The following is an 11888-nucleotide window of genomic DNA, read 5'->3' as shown; positions in this document are numbered from 1 at the left end:
ACATGCAATGTCACTTCCACCATACCGAAGTGAAGGAGTAATTATGTGCCCTTGTGTTAGGTGCGATTGTATGAAGTTTGAAAAACCGGAGGAAGTTAAGCTTCATCTTTATAGGAAGGAGTTTATAGCGAATTACTTTGTGTGGACTAATCATGGAGAGATCGATGGTAGCCATGGAATATTTCATAACATGGTTGTGGGTGAAAGTAGTAGGTCAGTGGAGAACACAAATCGTGATTCTAGAATTCATGATATGGTTGCGGATGCTTTTGGGATGTACTTAGGGGGTGAGCCTAATGAAAATGTTGAACAAACTCCTAATGATGACGCAAAATATTTTTTTGAATAGTTAGAGGAAGGTAGTCATCCATTACGGGAAGGAAGTCCGCACTCTGAGCTGTCTGTTGCAGTTAGATTACTAAGTATAAAATCTGATTGGAATATTTCTCAAGCAACCATGGACTCTTTCATTGACACTATGAGTGAACTAGTTGACCCTAATATCAACTTACCTAGTAACTCCTATAAGGCAAAGAGATTGGTTTCTAAGTTAGGACTTTCGTCAATGAGAATTGATTGTTGTGAAGATGGTTACATGTTATATTATAAAGATGATGCAACTTTAAACAATTGTAAATTTTGCGAAAAGCCTCGTTTCAAGAGGTTTTCTAACGGGAATATGGTCGCTATCAAGGCGATGCATTATTTACCTCTTATACCTAGGTTAAAGAGGTTATATGTGTCGATGATTTCTGCTCCTCATATGAGATAACACTTTGAAAATAGAACACCACCTGGTGTTATGTGTCATCTTTCAGACGGAGAAGCCTGGAAGCACTTTGATAGGACATATCCAGATTTTGCTAGTGAACCAAGGAACATTCGGTTAGGTCTGTGTGCGGATGGCTTCACGCCTTTTTCTGTATCTGCGACACCATATTCATGTTGGCCTGTCTTTCTTACACCTTATAATCTACCACCCGAGTTGTGCATGACTAGTCCATATATATTATTAAATTGTATTATCCCCGGTCCATGTAATTCGAAAAGTTTGATTGATGTATATTTGCAACCTTTGATTGATGAGCTAAAACAATTGTGGTACGATGGTGTTGAAACATATGACATATCAACCAAGCAGGATTTCAATTTGCGTGCTAATTTAATGTGGACAATTAACGATTTTCCTGCATATAGAATATTGTCTGGGTGGATGACTGCTGAGAAGCTAGCTTGTCCTTACTGCATGGAAAATAGTAAAGCGTTCACTTTGAAACATGGCCGAAGGCAATCATGGTTTGATTGTCATCGTCAATTTTTCCACCTGATCATGAGTTTAGAAGTATGAAAAATGCATTCAAAAAGAATAAAATGAAATATGATTCTCCACCTCCGATACTTTCAGGTGAGAAAATTTGGGAGAGGGTCCAAAACTTTAGTAAAGTTACTGAAGCTCCACCTTATAGATTCCCCGGATACGATGTTACTTATAATTGGACGAAACAGAGTATATTTTGGGAGTTGCCTTATTGGAAGGATAATCTTCTCCGTCACAACCTTGATGTCATGCATATTGAGAAGAATTATTGTAACAATTTGTTCAACACAGTGATGGATGTTAAAGGTAAGACAAAGGATAACCCGAAGGCTAGAATGGACTTACAAGAATATTGCAGGCGACCTGAATTATACTTGTAGACAGAAAATAATGGTAAGATATTCAAGTCCAAAGCAAGTTACACATTCACTTTTGAGGAAAGATGGCAAATTTGTGATTGAGTAACAAAATTGAAGATGCCTGAGGGTTATGCATCGAATCTTGGGAAAAAAGTTGATATGGAGGTAGAGAAGTTGAGCCATTTGAAAAGTCATGACTGTCATGTTTTCACAGAGACCTTAGTGCCCATTGCATTTTGTGGTTTGCCTGAAAGAATCTGGAAACCCATCACAGAGATTAGTTTGTTTTTCAAAGACTTGTGTTCTTCCAAATTAAGGGAAGAAAACCTACTCCGGATGGATCAGAACATTCGTGTAACTTCTACTAAGATGGAAAAGATATTTCCATGTGGTTTTTTTGATTTGATAGAACACCTTCCAATCCACCTTGTACACGAGACACGACTTGGAGGGCATGTTCAATGCAGATGGATGTATCCCTTTGAGAGGTAATATTATAAGTTTGATGTAATTTTCTGTTTTATTTGAATGTTCTTGGCTAACCTGAAATTATGTAGGATAATTGGCAAATGCAAACAATTTGTTAAGCAGAGGATTACGATTGAAGGATCTATATGCGAAGCTTATCTTGCAAAGAAAACTGCTCATTTTTGTTCTTATTATTTTGAGAGTATGTGCCATGTGCTAGGAATAGGCCCAATAGGCACACGGTCGAATGTGTGAATGATCCATTATATCCGCCTATGTCCATATTCAATCAACCAGGCCGATGTTCTAAGGATGTTAGGAAGAGAAGTTTGAGTGATATGGAGTACAAGTCAGCTACACTTCATGTGTTGCTAAATTATCCCCAAGTTGTAGCATTTCTCAAGTAAGTGTTGATTTAGTAGTTATCAAAATATAAAATTTACTGTGATTACATATCAATGCAACTACTAAAAATATTTGATGTGTCATAGTCACTTCATGGGTTAATTTGGCCATGATGCTGTATATACGAGATTTGATACGTGGTTGAAACAATTTGTAAGTTTATCTTTATAATATTTTAACACTATGTAGGTACACAATGTTTGGAAGTTATGCTAACTTATGATTTTTTTTAACAATATGTAGGTAAATGATCCAAATAATGGTGTAAATTAATTTTTGAAAGATATATCTTGGGGACCTGGGCTTCAGGTCACAACAATGTCTAAGTATGTTGTGAATGATTATAAGTTTCATATAGAGGATTGCTCTAAAAATAAAAATAGCTACAACAACGGGGTGTGGGTTCAAGGTGGTGATGGCAATTAAGTTGGAGATATTGATTATTATGGTGTGCCCAAAGAAATAATAGAACTAGAATATACAGGTTGTCCATATAAGAAATTGATACTCTTTAGATGCAAGTGGTTTGACCCAAATCCAACAAGAGGTACAAGAGTACGCAACCAATACAACATAATTGAGGTTAATCATACGAGAGAGTATGATCGCTATGATCCTTTCATAATTGCACATAATATTAGGCAAGTACATTATGCTCCTTATCCATTGCGGCAGAATAATTCCGATTGGTGGGTTATAATAAAAACTAAGCCTGTAGGTATGGTGAAAGTCGAGAATGTGTTAGATATTGCATATCAAAACGATATCTCCAGTGTTCACCAAATAGTGGACGAACTTTTAGAAAATAATTTGGAACATCCTGAAAATATATTGGAAGAAGTTGATATAAATGAAGTAACAATTATAGAAAATGAGGAAGAAGAATCAACTAATGAAGCTCAAACTAGTGAGGAAGAAGAATTATCGGATGAGGAACAATACGTCGATGAACTTTAAAAAGTTGGTTTCTTTAATAACTCTCATTTTATAGCTAGTTTCTTATATGTTTTAATCTAAATATGTATTACATTATGCAGATGACAGGCAAGGATCGAGGTAACAATGACCCTACTGGTTCTGGGGGTCGAGAAAAGGCTAGGAAAGGAAAGAGGAGGGTAGAAGATAATACTCCATCTTTTCCACCCTCTTTAGAGATGCCTATGCCTATGCCTATGTCTTATCCTCCACCCTAGGGATATTCTGAGCTGCCACAGCATCACGAGCCCTACACCTTCATGCAGACACTAGATCTTTCATCACAGGGCCATAGGACTAGACGTCCGGCATACAGTCCAGCTGCCTCACGACCGCGTGGATCGCAACCATTTGCATTGCATGGATCACATACATCCGTGTCACATCCACATGGATCACATCCATCCGTGTCACAACCACTCAGGCCATCGCAACTCGGGTCACAGCCATCAGTATCACAACCACTTGTGGTCCATCCAACTATGTTGCAGTCATAGGGATCACAACCATCTTCATCTGCGACTCCATCTATTTCAGGCCTTCGCCTGCGAGATAGTAGCTTTGACCCCCTACACCTTCCATACATGCTTCGGACGGTGATGCTGATGATGACGAGGAGGTGCATTATGATCAATATGGCAGGATCATCATAGTCCCTGAGGGTGATGGATAAGAGTTATTTGTTATTTTTACGTTTATTGTTTTGTACAGTTTGTACTAAGATATTAATATGTTTTTTTGTTAAATTGCAGGTTCATCCCGAGTAATATTACTACGAGGATAATCACCAAAGCCACCTGAAAGTTTTATGATGGCCCTTATGCGACTTGGAGTGAATTCTATTCTCGCTGAAGGAGCAAATTTTCAATCAATATTAAAGGTATAAATGTTCTTTTAAGCAGTATAATTATTTATATTTATGATATTTCCATATAATATTTAACTTTTGAAATACAGAGCAAGTGTGTATGGGAACACCGCTATAGCGCGGAAGTGGCTGCAAATTTTCATCACAAAGCTCACAAGCGGTTGTCGCATAGTTTCTCCAAAGCTATAAAGTTGAACCAGTAGCCTGACTGGTTGCTTCAAAATTTATTGGAGGATTTGCAAAGGCAATGGCTTACCGCAAAGTTCTTAGAGAAGAGCAAAAAAGGAAAGAAAGCTCGCGTATCTGAGAAGGGAGGCTCCTTGCACACTGGAGGTGCGATCAGCCAAGGGAAAATAAAAAGAAGATTGGTACGTAATTGCTTAATTTATTTTAATTTTCAAAGTATATCTATTCTGTTTATTAACTAAAATTTATGAGTTTTCAGAAAAAGAAGTTGAGGCGTCTAATGAACCAAGATGAGCTATTCAAGGAGACTCATATTGTAAAGAAGAAGAAAGAGACGGATCAAGAAAGGTGGGTCGAGGGCCAAGCCTCTACTGTACATGTAAGTTTTCACTTTTTATTAAGTATTTTGATTATATAAATTTTGAAATACTAATTCAATGTAATTTTTATTATAGGTTCGCTTCACAGCTGACGTGGAGAAATTCATACACAGTCAGCCACCTAATGAGTCGGGCGAGCCAATCCAACCTTCATACGAGGATGCTGAAAGAATATGGATGAAGGCTGCCAGCAGTCAAAAATGGGGGAAGGTATACGGGCTTTCTACTAAGAAATTCCATCGCTATAAGTGTGGAATGTAAGGAATAGGTTCTTCCTCGTAAGGCAAGCAACTTGATGGGGAGAGCCTCTCCGCTATGTAGGAGACTGTGACAAAGCTCACATCCGAGCTAGAAGCGGCCAAGGAAAGAGAAACGTTTAGAGATGCTTAGTACATTAGCATGCAAGCTCAGTACCATGGCGTGCAAGCTCAGCTCAAAACTCTCCTAGCTTTTGGAGCTTTTCCGATTTCCCGGTCTCGTGAGTCATCGCCAGAGGCTCGACGTAAACGTGAGCGTTCCTTCCGTCCTCCCCGTGCTCGATCTTCCCGTCCTCGACAAGTAGACCCTTCTCTATACCGTCTTGTTGATGAAAATTCATTAGACGGTGATGATAATGATGTTGTACAAATCACTCCTTGACTTTTATTTACTTTGAACTAGACAAATAGAACCAGTTTTGAACTAGTTGTAATAAGCGTTAACTTAGTTTTGTTAGTTTAATGAACTTTAATTTGTGGGTTTTAATGTATTTTTTGAATTGTGTTGTTGTTGTTGTTGTTGTTATTGTGTTGTTGTTATTGGGTTGTTGTGGAGATTTTGGTATTGAAATTGTAGTTTATGAATTGAATTATATTGTTATTTAGGAATTTTGGTATGCTGGCAGGTGGTGTAGCTGCCAAAACAGGCATTTTATGCCAAAAATATTACCCAGAAAAGGGACCAAAGTTGGTCGCTTACCTATTAAAAAAAAAATTCTGGCAATTAGCGACCAATGTTGGTTGCTTATATCTAAAAAAAATTTAAAAATTAAAAATTGGCGACCAAGGTTGGTCGCTAATGAACCCAGATTTTAATATAAGCGACCAAAGTTGGTCGCTACCCTATTAAAAAAAAATCCTGAAAATCAGCGACCAAGGTTGGTCGCTTATATATAAAAAAAAGTAAAAAATTAAAAATACGCGACCAAAGTTGGTCACTTATGAACCCAGATTGTTAAATATGTATTTTTTAAAATAATATATATTTTAATTTACAGACCTACGTTGTCGCTAATTTTTCAATTATAATAATTAAAAAATAACGTAATTTAAATATACAGTTCAACTTTGGTCGTTAAATTTATATTATTAAAATATTGTACTGACCAAAGTTGGTCGGTATTTTGTTTACATTGAACATTTGGTCATTTTACCTTAGCGACCAAAGTGGGTCACTAATTAGTGACTAACTTTGGTCGTTAAGGTAAAAGGACCACCAATATAGCGACCAAGCCTGTTTAGACGCGTTTTGGTCGGTATATTGAGATAAGCGACCAACGTTGGTCGCTATATATGGTCGCTTTTTACAGAATTTCTAGTAAAGTTTGGGTTGTATATATAGCCCAAATTAACCATTAAAAACTTAATAAACATATAAAAATACATGTTTTGGGGTTTGATTTGTTTGATAGTCATCATTAAAAGGAAAAGCTTTTATTAGTTTGATTTGATAGTTAAACAACTTACAAAAAAACAAACAAAGAAATAAAAAATGATTTTGAGTTGAGCGAGTTTGATTATGATTCATTGTATAATTCAAATTTACCTGCACATCTTTCACCCAAGGACTTTGGGTATGTCATGACCCAAACTGTTTATCTATGTACCAATTTTATTCACCCAAATGTAACCTAACCCACCTATTTGACATCCTTACTCTTAATCAACAGTCTCGATTAGGGTTTGGAAATATTGAATTTTCCGGTAGGGAGAGCGATTTATCTGTTTAAGTGGACTTACACGATGCAAATTTGAATAAGTTGAATTAACATCCTTGAGAGTTGAGACTTCAATGCCGTCTAGAGATAAAAAAGCTACCGAATTTCTTTGACAGTTACTATGTTTTAATTTAAAGGGGTATGACCTTTTTTCTTTTTGCCTTCTTGCTTGGTAAAGATTTTCAAAATCCTTTTTCCCTTTTAGGTTTTGTAATTAAAAGTTAACTATAGAAAAAAAGAGTTAAAAATCTACCAAAAAGCTGATCAAAATCATTAACTTGACAGCATATTACTCCTTTAAGATTTTAGGTATTGGAAAAATAGTATATGGGGATATAATACCACAATAACGTACAAGTTTTTCCATTACGTATATAGACGATATAAAGTTCATACTAGAAAGTGTAATTTATCCCTTACTCTAGTTGTTCATCTTCTATAACATAATCAAATCATTTTTTCGAGATTATTTGAAAACAAATCCATGATTAATAGAAATAGCTTATTTCTAAATTTTACGTGATCAACAATCAGAACTGACACGTTCCTTTTTTCCCCCTCTAAAACATATTAAATAATCAGAACTAATTCGTTTGATTATTGATTTTCATAATCAAAACACCTTGTTCAGCTGTGTGATCAGTGTTAGTTCTAATTGATGAATAACGATATGGTACCATCAACCATGCAAAGTCGGGAATTTGTTACATTGATGGTAGTTAATATAGTTAGTAATAGTTGTCACATTAGTCCCATAGTTTTAATTATAGCAATTTAGTCCTATGTAATTTAAATTCTAGTCCTTTTAGTCCTATTGGAGAGTAGTACAGAATTGTTGTCCTAAATTTCCTCTCCTAATTCTCTCTTGTTTCTTCCCTCTTCTTCTTCTCATTAGCTGAAAGTTCATCTTTTCTGTTACTTTATTGAGTGTAAGAGTAACATTTGGTATCAGAGCATTGGTCCCATAGTTGGCAGTAGTTACGGATCCCTAGGCAACGGATTTGACAGAGTAGTCATTATTTATATTCTCTGTATTCCAATGATTAGCTATGAATGAAATCTATCTAAATTTCCTCTCCTAATTCTCTCTTCTTTCTTCCCTCTTCTTCTTCTTCTTCTTCTTCTTCTTCTTCTTCTTCTTCTTCTTCTTCTTCTTCTTCTTCTTCTTCTTCTCATTAGCTGAAAGTTCATCTTTTCCGTTACTTTATTAAGTGTAAGAGTAACATTTGGTATCAGAGCATTGGTCCTCCAACCACCATGACTGATCAAAAACTGAAAGGCATCGAAGATAGCATCAAAAAATTGGATGCTCAGGTCCAACAATTAACCACTAGAATCAGATCTGTGTCGACAAGGTTGACAAAATGGATGAGACTCAATCTCAGAATGCTGAAACTCAGAGGAAGCTTGAGTTGACTCTTCAGCAGTTGATGAAGGATCGAGCACCAGAGACACCTTCACCTACGATTGGATCTTCATATGCTCAAACAGTATCCTTGTCCGTAGGAGAGCAACTAGTGGAGGGAGTGTTCGACAACCAGCTCAATCTACAACTCCACTCACACCTCCTTCAGTAGCTGATGCTCGAGATATAGCTTTTCCACATGCTCCTGTGTAGAGAAACCCCCAGCCTCCAATTTTACCTACTCCAGTTGGAACTACAGAAGCAGGGAATCAACATCTGCAAATAGCCACAACTGAGGTTCCAAAGGGCAAACTTATGTTTCCTGAATTTGATGGGACCAACCCTAGGTCTTGGATAAGAAGATGTGACAGGTATTTCGAAATCAATAAAGTACCTAACCATCAGAAAATGACTTATATTGCGATGCACCTCAAAGATAAGGTGGATAACTGGTTTGATGCTTATATTATTGATAGAGGAGGAATAGTGGAATGGACTTTATTTTGTATGGATATCTGTAGGAGGTTTGGCTATATCAGACCCCTAGATATTATTGATGAGTTTAGCAAATTGAGGCAAGAGGGTAGCATAGAAGGATACCAAGAAAAGTTTGAGGAGTTAAGGATTCACATGATGATGATCAACCCTCACTTGAATGAGCTGCACTTTGTAGCTAGTTTTGTGAGTGGATTGAAGCTTGAAATTAAGCACTTGGTTAGGATCTATAACCCCTCAACTCTTTTAGACACCTATGAAGTAGCCAACCTATAAGAAGATGCCTTAAAAGCTTTGCAAAACACTTATATCGACCCCCTCAAAATGCCACCTGAAATTACCATCCCACTACCCCAAGAGTCACCTTTCCTCAGAACCCTCTCCCTCTCACCTATAATGAACCACTCAGACTCACCTACCCCACCAGAAACACTCCTCCCATACCAGGCTATCCACACAACTAGGCAGCCCCTTTTGGTACTGCAGTCACCAACCACCCAAAGAACATAACCTATGATCAGATAAGAGAAAGAAACATCTGTTTCAGGTGTCATGAGAGATATTACCCTGGTCATCAATGTAAACCAAAGACCTTAAACCTAATGACAAGCACTAATGGAGCAGAACAAGAAGAGGTCTATCATGATGCAAGGGAAGGTACTGAAGCCACTGAAAATATGGAAGAAACCTTGGCTGTGGTAGAAGAGGAACATGCAGAATTGTCAATGAATGTGGCCTTAGGAATGACTACTTCACCCTCTACTATCAAGATACAGGGAAAGGTGAAGAAGTTATCAATGTTGATCTTGGTAGATAGTAGATCTACTCATAGCTTCATTAGCCCAAGAGTAGCTAAAGGCATAACATGAATGGTATATTCCTCTGCTCAACCTCTGAGAGTAGTTGTGGCCAATGGACAACATATGTTAAGTGAAGAATGGTGTCCCAAGTTTAAGTGGACCATGCAGGGAGAAGAATTCCATTTTCCTATGAGAGTATTACACCTTGGGGGCTATGATATGGTACTTGGGATGAATTGGTTAGATCAGTTCACCCCTATCATTCTTAACACAAAACCTCTGAGTGTGACCTTCCTTAAAGAGGGCAGAATCATCACACTTAAGGGAAATACTGATAGTGCTGAGGTATGGTCTGATGTTGAGGAAAACACAGCAAAATTATTGCAACAAGGAAGCAACTGCTGTCTAGTGAAATTATATGATTTATCCCAACAAACTCCAGAAGTGGATGTACCTGCACCAGTTCTTGAGTTGCTGCAAAAGGATGCTGATATCTTTGAAGAACCCATGGCCTTGCCTCCGACAAAAAGTTGTGACCACACCATCACCTTGATGCCTGATACTCACCCTTTCAGCCTAAGACCATATAGATATTCTCACGAGCAAAAGGAGGCAATTGAGCACATGATCACAGAAATGCTCAAGGTTAGGACTATGGTACCTAGCCAATCTTGATTTGCCTCACCAGCTCTCCTAGTTAAAAAGAAGGATTCCACATGGAGATTGTGTGTTGATTATAGGAAGTTAAATGCAATGACAGTTAAAAATAAGTATCCCATTCCAGTAGTGGAAGACTTATTGGATGAGCTAAAAGGGGCAGTCCTGTTTTCTAAGATTGACCTTAGAGCTGGTTATCATCAAGTGAGGATGAAGGAATCTGATGAGTTCAAGACTGCTTTTAGAACACATCATGGACTATGGCAATTCAAGGTCATGCCATTTGGGTTGACTAATGCACCTGCTACATTTCATGCATTGATGAATCAAGTATTTGGAGAGTATCTCAGAAAGTTCATCCTAGTGTTTTTTGACGATATCTTAGTCTCCAATCCAAACTTGAGTAGTCACTTGAGGCATTTGGAATAGGTGCTTCAATTGTTGAGACAAAACCAACTGTATGCTAAGAGATCAAAATGCTCATTTGCTCAATCCCAGGTGGACTACCTTGGCTACATTATTTCAGGAAATGATGTACAAACCGACCCTGCTAAGATTCAGACAATGTTGCAATGGCCTACTCCAACAAGCATTAAGGAATTAAGAGGGTTCCTTGGACTCATTGGATACTACAAAAGATTTATATTGGGTTATGGAGTCATTAGTAAATCATTGACTTCACTACTAAAGAAAGGGAACTTTACATGGACTGAAGAAGCTACAACGACATTTGAAAAGCTTAAAGAAGCAATGGTTAAGGCTCATGTATTAGCCTTACCTGATTTCTCTAAGCCCTTCTCTATAGAAGTTGATGCTAGCGGCTCAGGTATTGGAGCCATACTCATGCAAGAGCATCATCCCATAGCTTATTTGAGTGAGGCTCTTAGTCCTAAACATCAAGGACTATCAACTTATGAGAAGGAATTACTGGCCTTAATACTAGTTGTGGACAAGTGTAGGCATTACTTGCGGCAGAATGTTTTTATAGTCAAGACTAACCATTTCAGCCTCAAATTCCTTAAGGATCAGAGGATTTCTACTGTGCTACATCATAAAGGGTTAACTAAGTTACCGGGGCTAAACTTTGATATTCATTATAGGAAAGGGAGTGAGAATTCAACAACTGATGCCTTATCAAGGAAAATCCCAGGACATTGTAATGCTATCTCCAGCATCAGACCAACTTGGGATCAAGAAGTGTTGAAAAGCTATCATGGAGATGAGGAAGCAACTCAACTCATTTATGACCTTACTCACAATCCAAATGGAAGTTCTACAAACCAAGTGGTGAATGGACTACTTAGGCATTTGGGCAAGCTATGGATAGGAAGTCATGGGAATATAAGGTAGCAGTTGGTTAAGACCATGCACTCCTCAGCACTAGGAGGTCATTCTGGAGTGTTAGCCACTTACAAAAGGTTGAGGTTACTTTTCTATTGGCCATCTATGCAATCATACATTCAGAAGGTCATCCAAGAATGTGATGTTTGCCAAAGAAACAAAACTGAAAACATTGCACCCCCGGGATTGCTGCAACCCTTGCCCATTCCAGAACATCCTTGGAAGCACATTTCTATGGATTTTATTGAAGGACTTC

General features: G+C 37.7%; 1 protein-coding gene across 1 annotated transcript; it reads left to right on the top strand.

Moving 5' to 3' along the window:
- The first annotated feature begins 9703 nt into the window (after positions 1–9703).
- Positions 9704–10309, top strand: LOC142172733 (uncharacterized). Its single transcript, XM_075236405.1, has one exon. It carries the CDS (start codon positions 9704–9706, stop codon positions 10307–10309), a length of 606 nt encoding a protein of 201 aa, XP_075092506.1.
- The last annotated feature ends 1579 nt before the right edge of the window (positions 10310–11888 follow it).

This window comes from Nicotiana tabacum, chromosome 18 (assembly GCF_000715075.1).
Source record: "Nicotiana tabacum cultivar K326 chromosome 18, ASM71507v2, whole genome shotgun sequence".
NCBI classification, from domain to species: domain Eukaryota; kingdom Viridiplantae; phylum Streptophyta; class Magnoliopsida; order Solanales; family Solanaceae; genus Nicotiana; species Nicotiana tabacum.
The sequence above is the reverse complement of the archived record's forward strand: the minus strand, read 5'-3'. Positions and strand labels throughout refer to the sequence as shown.

Coding starts and splice junctions, on each gene's coding strand:
- LOC142172733 (XM_075236405.1), top strand. CDS start 9,704: ATGGTATATTCCTCTGCTCAACCTCTGAGAGTAGTTGTGGCCAATGGA.